The sequence below is a fragment of the Mauremys mutica genome, chromosome 12 (assembly GCF_020497125.1).
Source record: "Mauremys mutica isolate MM-2020 ecotype Southern chromosome 12, ASM2049712v1, whole genome shotgun sequence".
NCBI lineage: Eukaryota > Metazoa > Chordata > Testudines > Geoemydidae > Mauremys > Mauremys mutica.
This window is the reverse complement of record NC_059083.1, coordinates 5862030-5883309: the sequence shown is the minus strand read 5'-3', so window position 1 is coordinate 5883309 and position 21280 is coordinate 5862030. Positions and strand designations below refer to the sequence as shown.

General features: G+C 61.7%; 1 protein-coding gene across 1 annotated transcript; it reads right to left on the bottom strand.

The window, feature by feature from the left end:
* Positions 1-11997: 11997 nt before the first annotated feature.
* Positions 11998-17930, bottom strand: LOC123346044 (zinc-binding protein A33-like). The gene is made up of 6 exons (XM_044983243.1): positions 17409-17930; positions 15931-16026; positions 14931-15164; positions 14355-14377; positions 13560-13909; positions 11998-12419 (listed from the first exon to the last, which is right to left on the bottom strand). The coding sequence occupies exons 1-6, from the start codon at positions 17835-17837 to the stop codon at positions 12376-12378; spliced, it is 1176 nt and encodes a 391-aa protein (XP_044839178.1). The 5' UTR covers positions 17838-17930; the 3' UTR covers positions 11998-12375.
* Positions 17931-21280: the final 3350 nt, after the last annotated feature.

Below are 21280 nucleotides of genomic sequence, written 5' to 3'. Positions count from 1 at the left end.
GTGGAGTTCCGGAGTCAATGGGAGCGCATTCAGAGTTTGATATATCACATCTAGATTAGACACGATATATCAAACGCCAAGAAATCAAATGCTATCCGCTGACCCAGGTGGGTAGTATAGACGTACCCTTAGTTATTTCAGCTTGTAGTAGGGGAGCCCAGGTGCTGGTACACCATTGGCCCAACATGAATTCAGGTCAGCAGTCTCTAGATGGACTCCTAAATTATTCAAAATCAGCTCTGCTCTTTAACAGTGAAGAGAGGAGGATGTGCAATTGATGATCCAAGACAATCAAAAAAGACCGATACCATCTGGTACACACACCAGTCCCCAACCTCTCTCAAGTCACTGGGTTTTGGGACCCATGTCCCTTGTCTAGCGAGTGCTATTTACTTGATGGTGAGATTCTCTGTCATAAGGCAGTTTCACAGTTCCTCATTCACATAATCAGGGTGACCCCACTTTATTCCTCCTGCCCCAATAACAAAGAAATTGGGGATCCCACAGCTGTCAAAGTCACCATTTTAGGCTGCTGTGCGCGATGCTAGGTGGGGTGGGTGTGCCTATGCAAACATGATCAGTCCCTGAAACTCTCACCATAATTCACCACCAGATGTCAGGGTAGAGCTCCTCCTGACTCTGCTTACATACACATCCCCAAACACCCCCTCTATCTATCTATCCATCGATCCATCCATCCCACAGTCGAGTGGGTCTGGCTGTCTCCAGCACAGGGCACTGCCGCACAGGCAGATATTCCCCAGCAAGACTCAGACATGGGCCCCTGGCTGAGGTCTCGGGGGCTGGTGGACCCTACAGGCGACGTCTGCCTTTGCTTTGCAGCTGGAAGGAAGCCGGCCGAGATGGCTGGGAAAGGCTCTGAGCTGGAGCAAGGCCTCCATGCCGTCGTGGGCAGCTTCTACAAATACGCTAAAGAAAAAGGCGGAGCCCAGGTGCTGGACCAGGCGGCTTTCCAGAAGTTGCTCAACAACGAGCTGAGCCATCAGCTCACGGTGAGACCCGGCTACTTGCCAGCTGCTCACTGATGGCAAAGGGGGGGGGGCTGGCGGTGCCCCTCAATCCCGACCCGCAGCCCCCTGCTGCCCCAGCTCTGCCGGGGCCTCTCAACCCGACCCGTAGCCCCTTGCTGCTATCCCAGCCCTGGGCTCCCTCACCCCAGCTCTGCCGGTGCCCCTCAGTCCTGACCTGCAGCCCCCTGCTAGCCCGGCCCTGGGGTCCCCCTTTCCTGCCATCAGCTCTGATGATGCCCCTTAATTCACCCTCCTTTATCCACCTCTGCCGCTAGCTTGCAGCTCAGCCACACACACACACACACACCCCATGTAGCAGGTGTGCTTCCCTCCAGCAGGGGCCATCCCCTCCTCTGCCCCCCAGCAGTAGCAGCCTTCCCGGGCAGGCGGCTTCCCCCACCGAGGCTTTGCCGTGTCTCCCGTGCGTTGCAGGACGTGCAGAGCACGGAGGCGGGGAAGGAGCTGTTCAAGAAGCTGGATACAGACAAGAAACAGCTCCTCTCCTTCGAGGAATACTGGGAGCTGGTCGCCTACATCTGCCAAACCATCCAGCGTTACAGTTACAGCAAATAGTGACCGCTGAGCAGAGGCCAGTGGGGAAACTGAGGCAGGCTCCTTCCTGGGCGACTGCACCAAATCCTTCATCTCCAGAAGTTAAAGCAAACCTGTCCCCGCCCCGCACTGCCCCTCCCCCAGCCTATAAACCCATTTGCCCTAAAACTCACCAGCTCTCACGGAAACTGGAATCTGTCTGCCTACCCCCTCCTCCCGCCGCCGGGAGCCCCATTCCTGCCTGCGCTCCCCACATCTCCCGCCTCTCCCCCTGCCGGGATCCCCACCCCGCCCTGCGCTCCCCACATCTCCCGCCTCTCCCGCTGCTGGGATCCCCACCCCGCCCCGCGCCCCCCACATCTCCCGCCTCTCCCGCTGCCAGGATCCCCCCCCCGCCCCGCGCTCCCCACATCTCCCGCCTCTCCCGCTGCCGGGATCCCCACCCCGCCCTGCGCTCCCCACATCTCCCGCCTCTCCCGCTGCCGGGATCCCCACCCCGCCTTTCGCTCCCCACATCTCCCGCCTCACCCGCTGCCGGGATCCCCACCCCGCCCCGCGCCCCCCACGTCTCCCGCCTCTCCCGCCGCCGGGATCCCCACCCCGCCCTGCGCCCCCCACATCTCCCGCCTCTCCCGCTGCCGGGATCCCCACCCCGCCCCGCGCTCCCCACATCTCCCGCCTCTCCCGCTGCCGGGATCCCCACCCCGCCCTGCGCCCCCCACATCTCCCGCTGCCGGGATCCCCACCCCGCCCTGCTCTCCCCACATCTCCCGCCTCTCCCGCTGCCGGGATCCCCACCCCGCCCTGCTCTCCCCACATCTCCCGCCTCTCCCGCTGCCGGGATCCCCACCCCGCCCTGGGCTCCCCACATCTCCCGCCTCTCCCCCTGCCGGGATCCCCACCCCGCCCCGCGCCCCCCACATCTCCCGCCTCTCCCCCCGCTGGGATCCCCACCCCGCTCCTCTATCCCCCCCTCTCCCGCCTCCGGGAACACCACCCCGCCCTGCGCTCTCCACATCTCCCGCCTCTCCCCCTGCCGGGATCCCCACCCCGCCCAGCGCCCCCCACATCTCCCGCCTCTCCCGCTGCCGGGATCCCCACCCCGCCCCGCGCCCCCCACATCTCCCGCCTCTCCCGCTGCCGGGATCCCCACCCCGCCCTGTGCTCCCCACATCTCCCGCCTCTCCCGCTGCCGGGATCCCCACCCCGCCCTGCGCCCCCCACATCTCCCGCCTCTCCCGCTGCCGGGATCCCCACCCCGCCCTGCGCCCCCCACATCTCCCGCCTCTCCCGCTGCCGGGATCCCCACCCCGCCCTGCGCTCCCCACATCTCCCGCCTCTCCCGCCGCCGGGATCCCCACCCCGCCCTGCACTCCCCACATCTCCCGCCTCTCCCGCTGCCGGGATCCCCACCCCGCCCCGCGCCCCCCACATCTCCCGCCTCTCCCACTGCTGGGATCCCCACCCCGCCCTGCGCTCCCCACATCTCCCACTGCCGGGATCCCCACCCCGCCCTGTGCTCCCCACATCTCCCGCCTCTCCCCCTGCCAGGATCCCCACCCCGCCCGGCGCCCCCCCACATCTCCCGCCTCTCCCGCTGCCGGGATCCCCACCCCGCCCCGCGCCCCCCACATCTCCCGCCTCTCCCCCTGCCGGGATCCCCACCCCACCCTGCGCTCTCCACATCTCCCGCCTCCGGGATCCCCACCCCGCCCTGCGCTCCCCACATCTCCCGCCTCTCCCGCTGCCGGGATCCCCACCCCGCCCTGCGCTCCCCACATCTCCCGCCTCTCCCGCTGCCGGGATCCCCACCCCGCCCTGCGCTCCCCACATCTCCCGCTGCCGGGATCCCCACCCCGCCCTGTGCTCCCCACATCTCCCGCCTCTCCCCCTGCCAGGATCCCCACCCCGCCCTGCGCCCCCCCACATCTCCCGCCTCTCCCGCTGCCGGGATCCCCACCCCGCCCCGCGCCCCCCACATCTCCCGCCTCTCCCCCTGCCGGGATTCCCACCCCACCCTGCGCTCTCCACATCTCCCGCCTCCGGGATCCCCACCCCGCCCTGCGCTCCCCACATCTCCCGCCTCTCCCACTGCCGGGATCCCCACCCCGCCCTGCGCTCCCCACATCTCCCGCCTCTCCCGCTGCCGGGATCGCCTCCGTGCCCTGCTCTGACCTCATCTCCCGCCTCTCCCGCTGCTGGGATCCCCACCCCGCCCTGCGCTCCCCACATCTCCCGCCTCTCCCACTGCCGGGATCCCCACCCCGCCCTGCGCTCCCCACATCTCCCGCCTCTCCCACTGCCGGGATCCCCACCCCGCCCTGCGCCCCCCACATCTCCCGCCTCTCCCGCTGCCGGGATCCCCACCCCGCCCTGCACTCCCCACATCTCCCGCCTCTCCCGCTGCTGGGATCCCCACCCCGCCCTGCGCTCCCCACATCTCCCGCCTCTCCCGCTGCTGGGATCCCCACCCCGCCCCGCGCCCCCCACATCTCCCGCCTCTCCCGCTGCCGGGATCCCCACCCCGCCCCGCGCCCCCCACATCTCCCTCCCGCCACCCCCCCCCCCGGGATCCCCCCCCCGCCCCGCTCTCCCCACATCTCCCGCCTCTCCCTCTGCCGGGATCCCCTCCGCGCCCACGGCTCCCCACATCTCCCGCCTCTCCCGCTGCCGGGATCCCCACCCCGCCCCGCGCCCCCCACATCTCCCGCCTCTCCCGCTGCCGGGATCCCCCGCGCACCCAGCGGCGCCCTCATCTCCCGCTGCCGGGATCCCCACCCCGCCCCGCGCCCCCCACATCTCCCACCTCTCCCGCTGCCGGGATCCCCACCCCGCCCTGCGCCCCCCCACATCTCCTGCCTCTCCCACTGCCGGGATCCCCACCCCACCCCGCGCCCCCCACATCTCCCACCTCTCCCGCTGCCGGGATCCCCACCCCGCCCTGCGCCCCCCCACATCTCCCGCCTCTCCCACTGCCGGGATCCCCAGCCCGCCCTGCACTCCCCACATCTCCCGCCTCTCCCACTGCCGGGATCCCCACCCCGCCCTGTGCTCCCCACATCTCCCGCCTCTCCCGCTGCCGGGATCCCCACCCCACCCCCGCTCCCCACATCTCCCGCCTCTCCCGCTGCCGGGATCCCTCCTGGCCCATGTCCCCCCCTCCCCCCCCACCATCTGTCTTCCCCACTGTAACTTGGTAATGTTGCTTGAATAAAGAAACTAATTTGTCTCTTTTCATGCCACAGTCAGAAGACTTTTGACACACGAGGCCCGGTAATGTGCTGAGCCGGCAGAAGGCAGTGATAGAGGGAGGGAGGGTGGGAGGGAGGGAGGTGGGTGTGTGTGTGGGGGTGTGTGTGTGGGGGGGTGTTTTGCTGACCTCTGTGGAGCACCAAAGGGACGAATGACCCAGCAATTCTCAAAGGAAACCAGTCTAATTGCCATCGAATGCTTCCTATTTAAGGTTACATCTCACCGGGGAACTGGCCGGACCATGCACCCAGGAGCTGCTGAGAACAAAGGACCAGCAACAAGCTAGAGGCTCAGGGAGTGTGAACCACCCCAGCTCGCGGATAAGTCGGGATGTCACCGACTTACAGCCAAAATTGCCTTTGCCTCTAGGTTGCAGGTTCGAATCCCAGGGCGGTCGGGTTGGCTCAAACAAGGCGGTGGGATGTTGGCGGGACCTGAGGAAGGGTTTCTGAAGCCATCATCACTGACCCTGCTGTTAACTGGCCCCCTGTCACTGGCGGAGAAGCCAGGACTCCCTGGGCCTCAGGTACTGAGTAGAGAAGAATCCGTCCAGGTGTAGGACTCAGGTAACTTGGCCATGGCAGCAAGGTGGCTCTGGTCAGGCCGCAGGGTCGGGGGACTGGCTGGCCCAGGGCGATGGGACGTGGAGCCTCTCCCCGCTCAGGGCGTCAGAGCTCCAGGTCCCACAGGGAGACGGGCTCGCTGGACTGGGTGCTCAAGCTCCAGCTGGAGCTGTTGTAGAAGGACAACCAGCCTCTTTCGAAGTCCAGATCCACCCCCACCTTCTCCAGCCTCCCACAGACGGATGGGGCGAGGCGGGGGTCCCTCAGGGCCCGGTACCGCCCCCCTCGCCGCTCCATGGCCCACACCCCTTCCTGGCCTGGAAGCTGAGACGTCTCTTGCATTTCACAGACCTCTGGGTGCTGCCCACCACCCAGCCGGGGCTGTCCCCCACCCGCACCTCCCCGTAGAGCCGGCCGCCTGCGCAGCCCTCCTGCCCCACCACACGGGCTGGCCGTGAAGCGCTGGGGTTAGGGGTTGGGGTTAGGATTAGGGCTGAACTTGACGCCGGTGGCTTCCTCAATGAGGACCAGGCTGGGGTGGGCTGAGTGGCAGTCCAGGGTGGGACGTGAGAGGAAGGGGTTAATGCCTGGGCTGTGTTTCATATGCCCCGTACTGGCAGCAGGGGAGTGGGATTCCCCATCAACTAAAGAGAGGTATTCTCCCCCAAGTCAGTGCTGGCCCCATGGCAACACTAGGGGGCGCTGTGCTGCAGGGAGCAGGGTGGGGGACCCGTAGGGGGAGCTCTCCCCCCCAGTCACTGCTGACCCCAATACCCCACTGCAGGGCTAGGGGGCGCTGTGCTGCAGGGAGCAGAGTGGGGGGTGCTTTTACCAACACTGGGGGCATGCAAAGCAATACCACGGGAACGGCACCACCCCCTCGTCTTCTGCCTCTTCTTCCTCAGCCTCCAGCCCGCCCTGCTGAGCTCCTGCCCCGCTCCCCACAGCACAGAGGCTGAGTGCGGTCACCTCACCTGGTGTGGACTATCCCCGGTAGCTCCTTCCAGGCGCAGAACTTCAGGGGTCCCTTAAACTCCCCGAGGTTCAGGTCCACAGGCACCACCCCATCGTCTTCCTCTTCCTTAGGCTTGTCTTCCTCGGCCCCCTCCTCCTCGTCCTCCTCTTCCACCTCAGGTTCCTCCTCCTCGTCCTCCTCTTCCACCTCAGGTTCCTCCTCTTCCTCTTCCCCGTTCTCCTCTTTCTCGCATTCGTCGTCATCGTTGTCACTGGTTCTCAATTCCTCTTCCGCCTCCACCTCGTCCGGCTTCTCCGCCTCCTTCCCCTGGGCTCCCTGCCCCTCACGGACCCTGTGGAGAAGCTTGTGGGTTGGCGTGAGTGGCCCTACTGTGGTTTTTGAGGATAACGGCCTACTACCGCCAGCCAACGGGGTCATGACGGCAACAGCCTACCCACCACCGCCAGCCAACGGGGTCACAAGGATAACCACCTACCTACTTCTGCCAGCCAATAGTGTCACAAGGATAACCGCCTACCTACCACTGTCAACCAACGGCATCATGAGGGTACTGGCCTATGTACCGCTGCCAGCTAGCGGAGTTACTGCTTTAGCTCAGGTGTAATGTCTGGCGTGTGTGTGGTGATACCAGGCAGCTCTGTGTTCTTGGGGAACCAGGGCGCAGTATCCAGCCTGTCTGACCCATGAAAGGACCACCCCACCCCCCTCCGCTGCCGCCTCTGCTGGAACCAAAACCGATCAGAGAAAAGTCCTGCAGAGAGCAGTGAAGGGCGGTGGAAGACGCACCTAAACCCCTCCTGACTAGGGTGACAGGATTAAGGCAACTCCCCAGCCTCATCTGCATCAAAGATGGGACAGGGAGGCATCTCCATTAGCCTACAGAATGGAGAACAGAGATTCCAAGGCAAGAACTGCACTGAACTCTGGGACCAGACAAGCAGGGAAGCACTGCATCGTGGGGGATCTCTGCTCCAGATGTCAATGAACCCACGTCTGCACACACCCAGCTCAGCAGTTATCAGACCAATTCTAGTAATGAATCTTTGATTGAATCCAAAATACTGAAGCTGCCTAATTGCATTGGGAGCTCCCTGGAAGGAACATCACCCATAGCTAGGAGTGATCAGCTCCTATTGTCTAACCTAAAGAAACCCTTGAGTTATCAGTTTACCCAGAAACAAATCGAGTGTTCTCCCTTGAACCATTGTTTCCTTACAAAACCCCTACTCACGCTCCAGTCAGTGTTCTGATGCCTGGACCCAAACTTTGCATCAGTTCCACTGGGGTTTCATCTTCTCCTGACTGATTATGCTGGGGGCTCTGCCTGTCTCCAGCCCTCAGGACTCTGAGCTACCACCATCACCTGGGAACCCCGACCAGTTCAAGCTTCATGGAGTGGTGAGATCCCAGCTCTCTCTCTCTCTCTCTCTCTCTTTTCTTTTCTACCTCAGGCAGGTCTAGTTTTTCTATATATGACTTTTGTAACCTTTAACAATGTGACTGTTACGTTGGCTTAGGATCTCCTTGTGTGGTGTGACAGGGTCAGGCCAGATGGCCTCAGGAGAGTGATCCCATTGGGATCCAGGAACTGGGCGGGCGGAAGCCGACCCACTGCTAAAGGACACCCCCCCCCAGCCTAAGGGGAGGATCCACAGGAGCTGGAAGCAAGTGATTCCGGGGGACAAGTCATGACATAACGGACGCGAGTGCGGTCAAAGGTCAGACGAAGGGAGCCTGACGGGGACACCGAGCCGAGGAGCCCGGACGGCGCCCACTGCTCCTCGCAGGCGTCAAGGGAGCCAGCGGACGCCGCCCAGAGGAACTCTGCCCAGCTGGGTGAGCGGACGGAGGAGCGGAAATAGGCCCCACCGTTGCAGGAGACCCCACCGGCCAACCTCCTCTCCCAGGTTTTATAGCTGGCCATTGTAGCCAGGGCCAGGAGGAGACTGACTAGGAGGTCCCGCGACTATGTGGTACAGGAGAGCGATCGAAGGCAGATATATTTGCCCCAGATTAAGCAGGTCCCTTTTCCCTGGGTGAGGTAACAGGGGCGGTTCAATAACAATCAGGAACTTGCTGGAACCACTTAAGATGGTACTGCCGGAGCTCCAGTGGCAGAGTTCAGCGTGCGCTGGCCCACGGGAGAGAACAGCCTATCACCGCGACCAGCTAGACGGAGTCGCTCCTGTTGCTCGCACGGTAGCGGCCCCTGCTCCTAGGTCTGGTGGACCCTGGATTGAGCCCTGCAGGTGACTCAAACTTTCTCATGGAAATGTGGGGCGTGGGGAGAACCCCAAAGATCCTCACCTCTCCATCAGCTCCTTGGCATCCTGGATGAGAGGAGAAAAGGGATGGGGATGAGTCAACCCCCAGAGCAGCTACCTCTGCCTCCCCCCACCTCTGCCCATGGGAGACACTCTGCTCCCCAGCCCCATAACTGCTGCCTCACCCCAGTGAACAGGACCCTTGTTTCCTCCCGGGACCAAGTTTTGATCCCCATCCTCATCTCTGTTCCCTCTCTGTCCTGTCAGCCCCCCTTGACCCATCTCTGCTGGCAACCAAACCCCAGATCTTCTCCCCTGCCCCCTGCAAAGCCCTATCCTGCCCCCCAGGCTAGCTCTGCCCCAGCTCTGCCCCCCTCCCGCCTTCCCTGCCCCCTCCGCCAAGGTCTGGCCCTTCCCCTCACCTTGGGGAAGCCGATGTCGTCCTCGCGCTCCAGCCCCACGCGTACCCTGGGGAGGGTCTCAGTCCAGGAGGCCACTTTCCCATTCAGCTCCTGGAGCTTCTCTTCCATCTGCGCCAGGTTCTTCTTTCTCTGCCGCTCCAGCGCCTCCTTCAGGCCCAGCCGCCGCAGGCTCAGCAGCCGGCGCATCTTCTCCAGCTCCCCCGAGATGTGGTCAAACAGCAACTCGGAGCAGCTCTAGGCGACGCGGCGGGGTGGTGGGGGCGGGGGAAGGATGGAGACCTGAGTGTGTGTCTGATCCGTCAGGAACCAGACCTACTTCTACATCAAGGTCCATTGCAGAGCTGACGATAGAACCCAGGAGTCCTGGCTCCCAGCCCCCCCTCCCTGCTCCGACCACTCCCCTCCCAGAGCTGGGGATAGAACCCAGGAGTCCTTCCCTCCCTGGAAGAAGCCCATGTGCCCATCCAGCCCGGTATCCCGCCTCCTACCTGCAGCACTGTTACGTTCTCCTGCTGGTGGCACTGGCTCCGTGTCAGCCTCATGAGACCTTCCTGCAGGGGCTGTCCAATAGAGTTCCCCCAACTCCAGGGGTCAGATTTAAACTGTCCAATAGCATCTGTGGGCTCCTGAGGTTTTATTTCCATTTCATATTAATCAGAACTCGCCACCCTCACCCCCCCACCCCCCTGACTGCTGCGGGTGTGCACCCATCAACTGTAATTACTGATCACTAACACCTTCACCCTGACGGCAACAAGGGTGGGAATCTCAGTCACCCTGGCTAGTCAATGGGGGTGTGGTTAAACCATCCCGTTCAACAGGGTGGGTCAGCTCCATTGTACTCAAACACACGTCTGAAACATCCCGGGGGGGTTTTATTCTTATTGTAAACACATTTTTGGTTTTTTCCCCCTCCGCACGATTCTACAAGATACATCTCAGCTTTTTCCCGTCAGCGGGTCTCTTTTACACAAGACACAAAAACTAGCTCCTCACAAACAATTTTTTTTTACATTGAAAAGACGTACAGCTCCTTGAAAACAAACCAAGCGGCTCCATCACAACGTTTAGCTCGCTTCAGGGCCACAGAGACCTTCTAACAGAAACACCGATAGTCCCAAAGCCCTTTTATATATATATATATATATATTTTATTTACAGCTACCACGTTTTCTATCACGTTTGTCCCCTCACCATTCTCTAACTGAATCCTTTTCGATTGCTGACAAATAGTCTTTTTCCTAAGCAGGGATCTGTAACTTTTTGCGCGCACCAGACGGTCGATAGAACGCTGGAAGCCAGCATCTTCCAGGTTGGTCATTTTCTTTAAAACACGGGCAGGGTCTCCACTGAATCACACGGCATTTATCAAGACATTGCATAGCATCACCTCCGGCAAGAACAGTGTTTAATAAGCTTTCCAAAGGCCCTGGAGCTTGCAGTTTATGGCCAAGTCACACAGTCATGGTGCCATTGGGCTTTTGTGTCTAGGACACAGCCCTCGCAATATTAAAAAAACTACTTCTCAGGGCTGTGTCGCTGCTGGGCCAGGACGTCCCTTCTCCCCGGGGCCGGGATGCTGCTAGGCCGGGATGTCCCTTCTCCTCGGGGCCGGGTCACTGCTGGGCCGGGACGTCCCTTCTCCTCGGGGCCGGGACGTCCCTTCTCCCTGGGGCCGGGACGTCCCTTCTCCCCGGGGCCGGGACGCTGCTGGGCCAGGACGTCCCTTCTCCCCGGGGCCGGGACGCTGCTGGGCCGGGACGTCCCTTCTCCCCGGGGCCGGGACGCTGCTGGGCCGGGACGTCCCTTCTCCTTGGGGCCGGGACGTGCCTTCTCCCCGGGGCCGGGACGCTGCTGGGCCGGGACGTCCCTTCTCCTTGGGGCCGGGACGTCCCTTCTCCCCGGGGCCGGGACGCTGCTGGGCCGGGACGTCCCTTCTCCCCAGGGCCGGGACGTCCCTTCTCCCCAGGGCCAGGACGCTGCTGGGCCGGGACGTCCCTTCTCCCCGGGGCCGGGACGCTGCTGGGCCGGGACGTCCCTTCTCCCCGGGGCCGGGACGCTGCTGGGCCGGGACGTCCCTTCTCCCCGGGGCCGGGACGCTGCTGGGCCGGGACGTCCCTTCTCCTTGGGGCCGGGACGTGCCTTCTCCCCGGGGCCGGGACGCTGCTGGGCCGGGACGTCCCTTCTCCTTGGGGCCGGGACGTCCCTTCTCCCCGGGGCCGGGACGCTGCTGGGCCGGGACGTCCCTTCTCCCCAGGGCCGGGACGTCCCTTCTCCCCAGGGCCAGGACGCTGCTGGGCCGGGACGTCCCTTCTCCCCGGGGCCGGGACGCTGCTGGGCCGGGACGTCCCTTCTCCCCGGGGCCGGGACGCTGCTGGGCCGGGACGTCCCTTCTCCCCAGGGCCGGGACGCCCTGTCTCTGTCCCCAAGCCCAGAGGCCCTGGAGCCGGCTGCAGTGCAATGAGGCCAGGCTGCAGCTGCCGCAGGACCCACCTCCTCTGCTGACTCGGCGATTCCTCCTGCCAGGTGCCTCCATCCTTCCCCACCCAGCCCTGACTCAGCACCAATCTGCTTTCTCCCCCGCCCCCCATTAACCCTCACTTCTCCAGGGCTGCTGGCAATGACCGGGCACCTCGGTGATTGGCTCTGGCAGCTGCCCCGGCAATGTTGGGGGGGTCATGGTGAAGTCATTTTGGGGGACAGTCTAAGCAAACACCTCCCCCCCCCTTCCTGAAACTGCCCCACAACAAGCCATGAAGCCTGGGGGCCAGGACTCCTGGGTTCTATCCCCAGCTCTGGGAGGGGAGCGAAGGCTAGTGAGTTAGAGCCGGGGGGGCTGGGAGCCAGGACTCCTGGGTTCTATCCCCAGCTCTGGGAGGGGAGCGAAGGCTAGTGGGTTAGAGCCGGGGGGGCTGGGAGCCAGGACTCCTGGGTTCTATCCCCAGCTCTGGGAGGGGAGTGGGGGCTAGTGGTTAGAGCCAGGGGGGCTGGGAGCCAGGACTCCTGGGTTCTGTTCTGAGCTCTGGTTTATTTGATACACCACTTTGAAAAGTCCTCGTAACCAGGTTAATATCGTCCAAAGACTCGATAGAATCAGCTACTCCTGCAACACGCAATGAAATGCCGGTGTCCTGCCTGCTGGGCAATCCGGGTACATTTCCATGGCGTGTCCCTCACACTGGCAGGCTAGAGAGGCTGGATCCTGGTGCCTTCACCCTCCACCAAATCTCCTCCTCAAAATATATGGCAGCTTTTCCTCTGAATCGGACTCTCCGAGGGCTGGGATCGGCCGCACAGAGGCACCCCGGGTGGTCGTCAGTTCCATGTGATAGGTGTGTCCTCCCCATCATGGACAGTGGCTAGAAAAGAAAAATAGTTGGATATTGATACCTTGCAGAAATGCAGCCAGCTCTGGGGTGGGTCCCGGCTCCCCTCTGATGTCTGCAAAAGGGACTGTGACACTGCACCCCATATTCATCACAGTGGCATGAGGCATGATTGTGACATAATAATGATGTATTTTGTACAAGATGTGTCATGTGAGGCGTCTATGAAAAAGACACGATTTGCTGAATATGATTATCCTATTTTTACACATGTATCATTTGTGTATCTGAATATTGATTCTGTAGCTGTATTTCAAATGGGCTTATTCTGGGTAACACCCACAACTAGCCTTCCAGGTACAAGGAAGAGGACTCTAGCCAGGGCTGGTGGCTCGTCAGCAAAGACAATGGCCCATGGAAGAGCTTAGGCCGGCTGAAACGTTGGCAGGAAGCCTATGAGTGATGGCTTCTATGCCCCAGAAAGGGCCTGTGACCAGACCACGTGACATTAAACTCCAGTTTGGCACCTGTATTTTGCCAGAAACTGGGCTGGGAACTTAGCTTGAAATAAAGGGGTTCCCGCCGTGTGGAGAGACGCTATGAGGTGGGGAGTGACAGCATGACTGGTTTTCACTCCTCCACAACTCAACAGCTGAAAGCAGCTCGGGAAGACAAAGGATTTATAATCCCTTAAAATCTCTCCTCCTGCAGTTAATACACTTGTGTAAAGGTTTTCTCTTAACCAGAGGGTCTTGAAGTGAAGTGCCTGGGGAAATCTCGGCTTGGTGGACACAGGCTTGTTGTGCAAATCTTTCCCACATCGAGAGGAAAGCCACTGTATTAATGAGCTTGCATGGTGCAGATCCCCGTGCAGTGCAAAACAGGACAATTCTGGGTGCAGGGCTGGGGAGCTGGGAAATTGGCTCTTGTCTCCTGTAGGTCCTCGAGGGGCTCGGGTAAAGCACTCAGGTAGTTCAGTTGGGCGTGTGGCGCCACCTGCTGTCGTGCTGGGTGATAACAGGGCCCGGAGAGGCTGGCTGAGCCACCAGCAGAGCCGCGTGAGAAGGGCCAACCCAGTTGAGAGGTTAGGGGCACAGCCGTTCCCACGGCTCCCGGACTGCAGCCCGGGGGTGACAACCCGCCACAAGGACAAGGGTGAGAAACCAGCCTGACCTGCTTGGATGGTCCCCAGCATTTCCTGCCAGGCCTCAAAGTCCAGCGAGTCCTTGAATTCCTCGAGAGCCGGGTCCACAGCAACAATGTCCCCATCGTCATCTTCATCGCCCTCCTCCTCCTCCTCGCAATTAGCCACATCCTCATCTTCATCTTCATCTCCCTCCTCCTCCTCCTCCTCCTCACAATTAGCCACATCCTCATCTTCATCTTCATCTCCCTCCTCCTCCTCCTCCTCGCCATTAGCCACATCCTCATCTTCATCAATCCCATCATCGTCGTCGCTGCTGGACCCTTCGTCACTTGCACCGTCCTCTTCCCCACCGCGGCTCGACTGATCCTCCCGGACTCTACAGAGGGAGAAAGCTATTACACCAGCCACCTGTGCATGTGCACACACACACACACACACACACCCCTCTCCCTCTGTGTACATATGGATCTCTTTGTGTGTGTGTGTGTTCTCATACGGATCTGTGTGTGAGGTCAGATGTGTGTGTGACTCCATGTGCGATTGTGTGTGTACAGATCTCTGTGTGTGAGGGCAGATGTGTGTGTGACTCCATGTGCGATTGTGTGTGTACAGATCTCTGTGTGTGAGGGCAGATGTGTGTGTGACTCCATGTGCGATTGTGTGTGTACAGATCTGTGTGTGAGGGCAGATGTGTGTGTGACTCCATGTGCGATTTTGTGTGTGTGTGTGTGTGTGTGTGTGTGAGTAACACAAAGAGAGGAACACGCAGACCGAGTAGCCCTCGAAAGAAGTGTGCATGGGGGGGGGGGAACCACACTCACCTTCTCATCAGCTCCTTGATGCCCTAGATGTGCGAGAAGGCGACAGGATTAGCCCCTGGAACTCCCCACCACAGGAACACCAGTGCCCCCTTGTGGGTGAGATGCCAGCCCTATGGGACAGCCCTTTCCCACCCCCTCACTCATCCCCAATTCCCACCCCTGCCTCATCCAACCCCTCCTGTCCCCAGCTGCTTTCCCTCCATAACCCTTCTGCGGCGTGTTCCTCACGCCATACACCTGCCCATCCCCCCTAACCTGCTTCTGCCTCGACAGCCTGTTCCCCTCCCAGAGACTCCACCCACTAGACCCCACTGCCCTCCTGGAGCCGGGGAGAGAACCCAGGAGTCCTGGCTCCCAGCCCCCCCTGCTCTAACCCACCAGCCCCCACTCCCCTCCCAGCGCCGGCAGAGAACCCAGGAGTCCTGGCTCCCAGCCCCCCCGCTCTAACCCAACAAACCCCACTGCCCTCCTGGAGCTGGGGAGAGAACCCAGGAGTCCTGGCTCCCAGCCCCATTACACAATCTCCCATGCCACAGCTCCGTCATGCAGCGCCTGGCAGATGAAATCCCGCCTCACCCTGAGGAAGGCAATGTGATCGGAGGTGTCCAGCCCCGCCCGGGCCCTGGACAGGGTCTCGTTACAGAAGGTCACTTCTTCATCCAGCTCCTTCAGCCTCTCCTCCATCTCCGCCTGGTTCTCCTCCTTCAGCCTCTCCACGGTCTCTTTCATGCCCTGTTCCTTCTCCTGCAGGATCTGGTGGAGAACCCCAAACTCCTTGGCGATATAGCCCAAGAGGTCCTGGGTGCAGCTCTGCAGAGAAACCAGCGGGAGGTTCAAAACACGCCACCCACGGAGCGTGTGCGGGAGGCAGGACGATCGGTGCCTCAGTTCCCCCAACTGTACAGTGGGGAGAACAGCACTTCCTTACCTCACGGGGGAGCTGGGAGGCTGAGAGGGGTGAGAGGGGAATTTTTTTGACAAAATGTTTTTTATAGAAAAATTCAGAACAATCGAAACTGCGTGAAACAGGGTTTGGACGCGACAAATCTCCTAAATCAGGACCAGTTTGGCAGGGAAGGTGAGGTAACGGCCAGGCTCTGGTAACTTAGGGCCAGTCACTGACTCCTAACAATAACAACACCTAGCACGTTTCAGCCTCACATCCAGCAGCCCTTGGCAAGTTTTCCCGGCTCTGCCAACCTCCGGGTCTGCTCCGTAATCCTGAGTCTTGGCTACTGGCCCTTGGTTAACGAGTGCTGGCCAAAAAAACGGACTTGCGGGAAAGGCTGATTTTTCAAGAGGGGGGTTTCCGAAGGAAGCCAGTGTCATAATCCCTGTCTGACGGGTAGGGAAACTGAGGCACGGATTGGGGCAAGGACTGGCCCAAGGTCATCCAGCGGCAGAGCCAGGAATGGAACCCAGGCGTCCTGAATTCCTTGCCAGCGCTCGAGCCACCAGGGTACGTGGCATCGCTCACCTAGGCCTATATGCATGGCCCAGCCACTAGGAGGGGACAGCGAGCCCCCCCCCCCCCCGTAAACGTGGGTTAAAGCCTGACCCCATCTCGGGACCATACCTCCAGCTCTGCCATGTTCTTCTGCTGGTGGCGCTGGTCCTGGGTGGCCGAGTTCAGATTGTCCTTCAGGGGGACAAGAGATGCCTTCAGCTTGTCCTGTGCAGCAGAGAGACCCCCCGTCAGCGAGGGCTTTACCCCTTCCTCACAGGCCAGGGCTTCTCAACCTTGGATCCTTTTCATTGCTCCCCTGTGGCCTCTCTCTAGTTCGGCCCCGTCTTCCCGAACGTGCAGCGCCCAGCACCGGACACGACCCTGCAGCTGAGGCCTCCCCAGTGCCAAGCGGGACACTGCCCTCCCGTGTCTTACGCACGACACCCGTGAACCCCCCCAGAATGAGATCAGCCTCTTTTGGGGCTGCATCACCCGGGTGACTCCTCTTCCGTTTCTGAGCCACTAGACCCCCCCGGCTCCGTTCCAGCAGCAGGGCCACCCGGCCTGTGGTTCCCGGCTTTGCAGGCCTGCGTGTGATTTTTTTTCCTTCCTAAGTGTAGCACTTTGCACGTGTCTTTACTGAACGGCATCTTGATTTCAGCCCCATTCTCCAAGGACACAGCGAGGAGCCCCCCTCCCCGCCCCCATGAACTGGCCACCCAGGGGATGCAATGAGACAGGAGCAGTGCTGGGGACAGAGCCCGGGAGTGTCCCCCAGCCTAGCTCGACCTACTTAGACCCCTTGTGGGTTCAGCTCTGGGGATAGAACCCACAAGTCCTGACTTCCAGCATCTATCTTCTAACCCAGTAGATCCACTCCCAGAGAACCCAGGAGTCCTGGCTCCCAGTCCCCCTGCTCTAACCACTAGACCCCACTCCCCTCCCAGAGAACCCAGGCATCCTGGTTCTCAGCCCCACCCCCCTGCACTCTAACGATTAAATCCCACTCCCCTCCCAGAGAACCTACACGTCCTGGCTCTCAGCCTCCCTGCTCTAACCACTAGACTCCACTCTCCTCCCAGGGAACCCAGGCATCCTAAGTCTCACACCCCCCCCATTCTAACCACTAGACCCCTCTCCCCTCCCACAGAACCCAGGTATCCTGGCTCCCAGCCCCCCCAAGCTCTAACCATTAGAACCCACTCCCCTCCCAGAGAACCCAGGTGTCCTGGCTCCTTCCCCCACCCCACTCTAACCCCTAGCCCCCACTCCCCTCCAAGAGAATCCAGGCATCCTGGCTCCCAGCCCCACCCCCCCCACTCTAACCACTAGACCCCACTCCCCTCCCAGAGAACCCCCAGCCCCCCCAAGCTCTAACCATTAGAACCCACTCCCCTCCCAGAGAACCCAGGCATCCTGGCTCCCTCCCACACTCTAATTACTAAGTCCCCCTCCCCTCCCAGAGAACCCAGGCATCCTGGCTCCCTCCCACACTCTAATTACTAAGTCCCCCTCCCCTCCCAGAGAACCCAGGTGTCCTGGCTCCTTCCCCCACCCCACTCTAACCCCTAGGCCCCACTCCCCTCCCAGAGACCCCAGGCCCTCACCTGATATTTCTGGACGGCGTTTTTGACGGGCAGGAAGACGTGGCCGCGGTGCTGGGGCAGGTCCCGGCAGATCACGCAGATGGGCCCCTTGTCCTGGCTGCAGAAGAGTTTGAGGGGCTCCTCGTGCTCCAGGCAGATGGCCCACCCGCCCCCGCCCCCGCCCGGCTGGGCCCCCTCGTCCAGCCGCAGCAGCCGGGCTTTCTCGGCCAGGCGGCCCAGGGCCCAGTTGGTGGCCGCGCTGCGCAGGGCGAAGGGGCGCCGGCACTCGGGGCACAGCCCCCGGCGCTGCCCCCTGGGGGCGCAGGGCTCCAGGCAGGCGGCGCAGAAGCTGTGCCCACACTCCAGCGTGCGGGGCTCCCGGAACAGGGCCAGGCAGATGGGGCAGAGCAGGTCCTCGGCCAGGTTGGACACGTCCAGCGCCGACGCCATCGCAGCCCCCCGGCCAGCCGGAGCCACGGGCACCGGGGCTTTTGCTTTCGTTTCCTGCACACCCGTACACACCCCCCCGCCAGAGGAAAGGGAGAACCCGGCAGCTGTCACCGCCTCACACGCTTCCGCAGGCTGGCCAAAGTTCAGCTCCTTTGCATGAGTCATAAGCAGTGCCTGGAGCTGGAGAGGAAACCCAGGAGTCCTGCCCTCCCCCCAGCTCTAACCCACCAGCCCCCACTCCCCTCACGGGGCTGGAGATAGAACCCAGGAGTCCTGGCTCCCAGCTCCCCCCGCCCCCGCTCTAACCACTAGCCCCCACTCCCCTCCCAGGGCTGGAGAGAGAACCCAGGAGTCCTGCCCTTCCCCCAGCTCTGACCCATTAGCCCCCAGTCCCCTCACGGGGCTGGAGATAGAACCCAGGAGTCCTGGCTCCCAGCTCCCCCCGCCCCCGCTCTAACCACTAGCCCCCACTCCCCTCCCAGGGCTGGGGAGAGAACCCAGGAGTCCTGGCTCCCAGATCCCCCCACCCCCGCTCTAACCACTGGACCCCACTCCCCTCCCAGAGCTGGGGAGAGAACCCAGGAGTCCTGCCCTCCCCCCAGCTCTAACCCACTAGCCCCCACTCCCCTCATAGGGCTGGAGAGAAAACCCAGCAGTCCTGGATCCCAGCGCCCCCCTGCTCTAACCACTAGACCCCACTCCCCTCCCAGAGCTGAGGAGAGAACCCAGGAGTCCTGGCTCTCAGCCCCCCCTGCTCTAACCACTAGCCCCCACTCGCCCCAGAGCTGGAGAGAGAACACCCCTTTTCCCCCATCTACCCTTCCTTGCTCCTTACTCCTCCTTCCCCCATTCCCCTCTGTACCCCTTGGAGGGTGTTTCTTTCCTCCCCGCTGCCGTCCTGTTCTCCCCCCAGCCAACCTCGCCCATAACCAACGTGTACGGGGGGGGAGGGATCCAAACTTCCACTCCCCAGCAGCTTTCTACACCCCTTGCAGTGAATTCCCCCCTCCCCCAATCCAGGGGGTCGGGACCCCTCAGGGGGTCGCGAGGTTGTTACATGGGGGTCGGAAGCTGCCAACCCCCACCCCAAACCCGCTTCGCCTGCAGCATTTCTAATGGTGTTCAATATACAAACCAGGGGGGTTAATTTATACGGGGGGGGGGGGTCACGCTCAGAGACTTGCTGTGTGGAAGGGGTCACCCGGGCGAACCCCTCCCCCATCCCTGCTGGAGCAGAGCCTGCAGTTCGGGCTTTCCACCAGCAGGGTGCAGCCCTGCGCTCAGGTGCTCTGTAAGCCCCGCCCCTCCGCCCACCCCGCCGCCTCCTGCTGCTCAGTTTCCAGGGTCCCTCCTGTGACTCGGTTTCCCGCGTTTGTTCGCCCGCTCCCCCCTCTCTCCAGCCTCTTCTGCACCCCACCCCGTCCCCCCAGGTCCCAGGGCTGCCCGGGGGGGGGGCGATTTGCCCCAGGCCTCAGGCCCTGCAGGGGCCCCCACGGGAATAGACTATTCTATGGAGGGGCCCCCGAAATTGCTTTGCCCCCGGCCCCCTGAATCCGCCGGGCGGCGCTGACAGATCCTGGCCTGCCCCCAGCTCCGAACCAGCTCGTGCCGCCCTGCGGCAACTTTCGTTTGTCCGTTTTCTTCTGGCCCTCGTGCGCCCGTTGGGAGCCTGGCCCCAGTCTGCAGCCAGCTCCTGCCAACCTTCAGCCATTTTCTCTTTTTCTGCCGCCGGCTGCCTCCATCCCGCCGGCCTCTGTTTTGCGGCTGTGGCCCTCCCAGAGACCTGTATTCGCTGGCTCTCGGTCCAGCCCCTTTCCCCAGTTTGCAGCCAGGTCCTGCCAACCTGCAGCAACCGTCCAGGGTTTTCCTCAGTCGATTGTTCCTTGACCCTTTCTGTCCTTGTTCCCTTTGCTCGGTTTTCTGTGCGCGACCCTCCTCTTTTCCCCGCTGGTAACCGCTCCTCCAGCCCACCGGTTTTCATTCGCTCGCTCGCTCGGCTGCTTTCGTTCCTTTTCTTCCCCTCTGCCCGGGCCGGCCTCAGGGAAAATGCCACCCTGGGGGAACTTGGGTTTTGGCACCCCTGGCCCGTGTGTGCGGTGCCCCCCCATTGCCCCGGCCCCCTGTGGGTGCCCCCCATTGCCCCTGGCTCTCCACCCTTCTTTCACTCTCTAACCCCTGCACCCCTAATCCCCGCACTTCCCCTTTCACCCTAACCCTGGCACCGTGTCCCTTGCACCCCTAACCCCTGTATTGTGCCCCCTCATCTCGAACCCCTGCACCCCATCCTGTGCCCCTAATCCCGGCACTCCCTGCCTTTACTCCAACCCTGCCCACCCCCGTCCTGCACCCACATGGGGGAGCTGGCCCGGATGCACGGATGCACTGCTGCTCCCTCCCCCGAACGCTGCTCCTCCACCCACCCCCCGGGGCAGGGCCGGCTCCAGGCACCAGCTTAGCAAGCAGGTGTTTGGGGCGGCCCCTCCGGAGAGGGGCAGCACGTCCAGGTATTTGGCGGCAATTCGGCGGAGGGTCCCTCACTCCCGATCGTGGCTTTTGGGGGGGGGGCTGCTTGGGGCGGCAAAACCCCTGGAGTCGGCCCTGCCCTGGGGGCTGTGAGGGGGGAGCGACGTCAGGGCTCCCAGCACCCAGGTCACTTCTCCCACCTGGGCTGTATAAGGGGAGGGCAGGACAGCAGCAGGGAGCAATTTCTGACACGACACCCGCAGCATAAACACCTCCTGTGCTGCCACGTCCGTCCCCCCCACCCCCGACCACAGCGCCTTGGGCAGTCACCCGGGTGGCCCACCCCCGAAACCCCCTGCCTTCTTTTCCCCACTTTCCTCCATTGTGTAGCCTGTAGTACCCAAGGTCCCCTCCCAACCCTATAATGCAGGTTTTCCAACCCTGGAATCTTGGGGCTGTTTACTGAAACCAGGGGTGCCAGAACTGGGGAGGTTGGGGGTGGGGGGAAGCCTGCCCACTTTTTTACATGGGCATAATTTGGGGACAGAAGGCCACATTTCCCCCTCAAACTGACCAGTGTAAGTGCCAGAACAGCTCCAACTAGACGCCCCCTCGCTCAATAATGATTTCCCATTGAAAACTACGTCATGAGATTTATCGGTATGTCAGTTTTTACCCATTTCACGTGGGCTGCCTTGATCTTTTCAGAGTGCTGATTTTTTAAAATTGGGATGTGGTGTGGTGCAAAAGTCGCATTGTATTATGTCAACAGAGGTACCTCTCTCAACATTGTGTATCTACAACACTCAACCGCAGTTCTGAAATCATCAAAAAACCCAATATCAAGTTCGTCTGACAAAACGTTACAACCGAATTCCCACAACTTTTGATGAGGAAAGCAACGTCCAGGAGACATGTATAGAAAATGCAAAGTTTTTATTCACCACATAAAAGGAAACAGCTAAACAACAACAAAAATC

Excerpts from the sequence above, each read along its gene's own strand:
- LOC123346044 (XM_044983243.1), bottom strand. The coding sequence starts at position 17,837 with ATGGCGTCGGCGCTGGACGTGTCCAACCTGGCCGAGGACCTGCTCTGC. Across the intron at positions 13,910-14,354 it reads ATCAAGGAGCTGATGAGAAG|AGTCCGGGAGGATCAGTCGA; the intron begins GTGAGTGTGGTT and ends CTCCCTCTGTAG. Across the intron at positions 12,420-13,559 it reads GCTGGGGACCATCCAAGCAG|CCACTGTCCATGATGGGGAG; the intron begins GTCAGGCTGGTT and ends TTTCTTTTCTAG.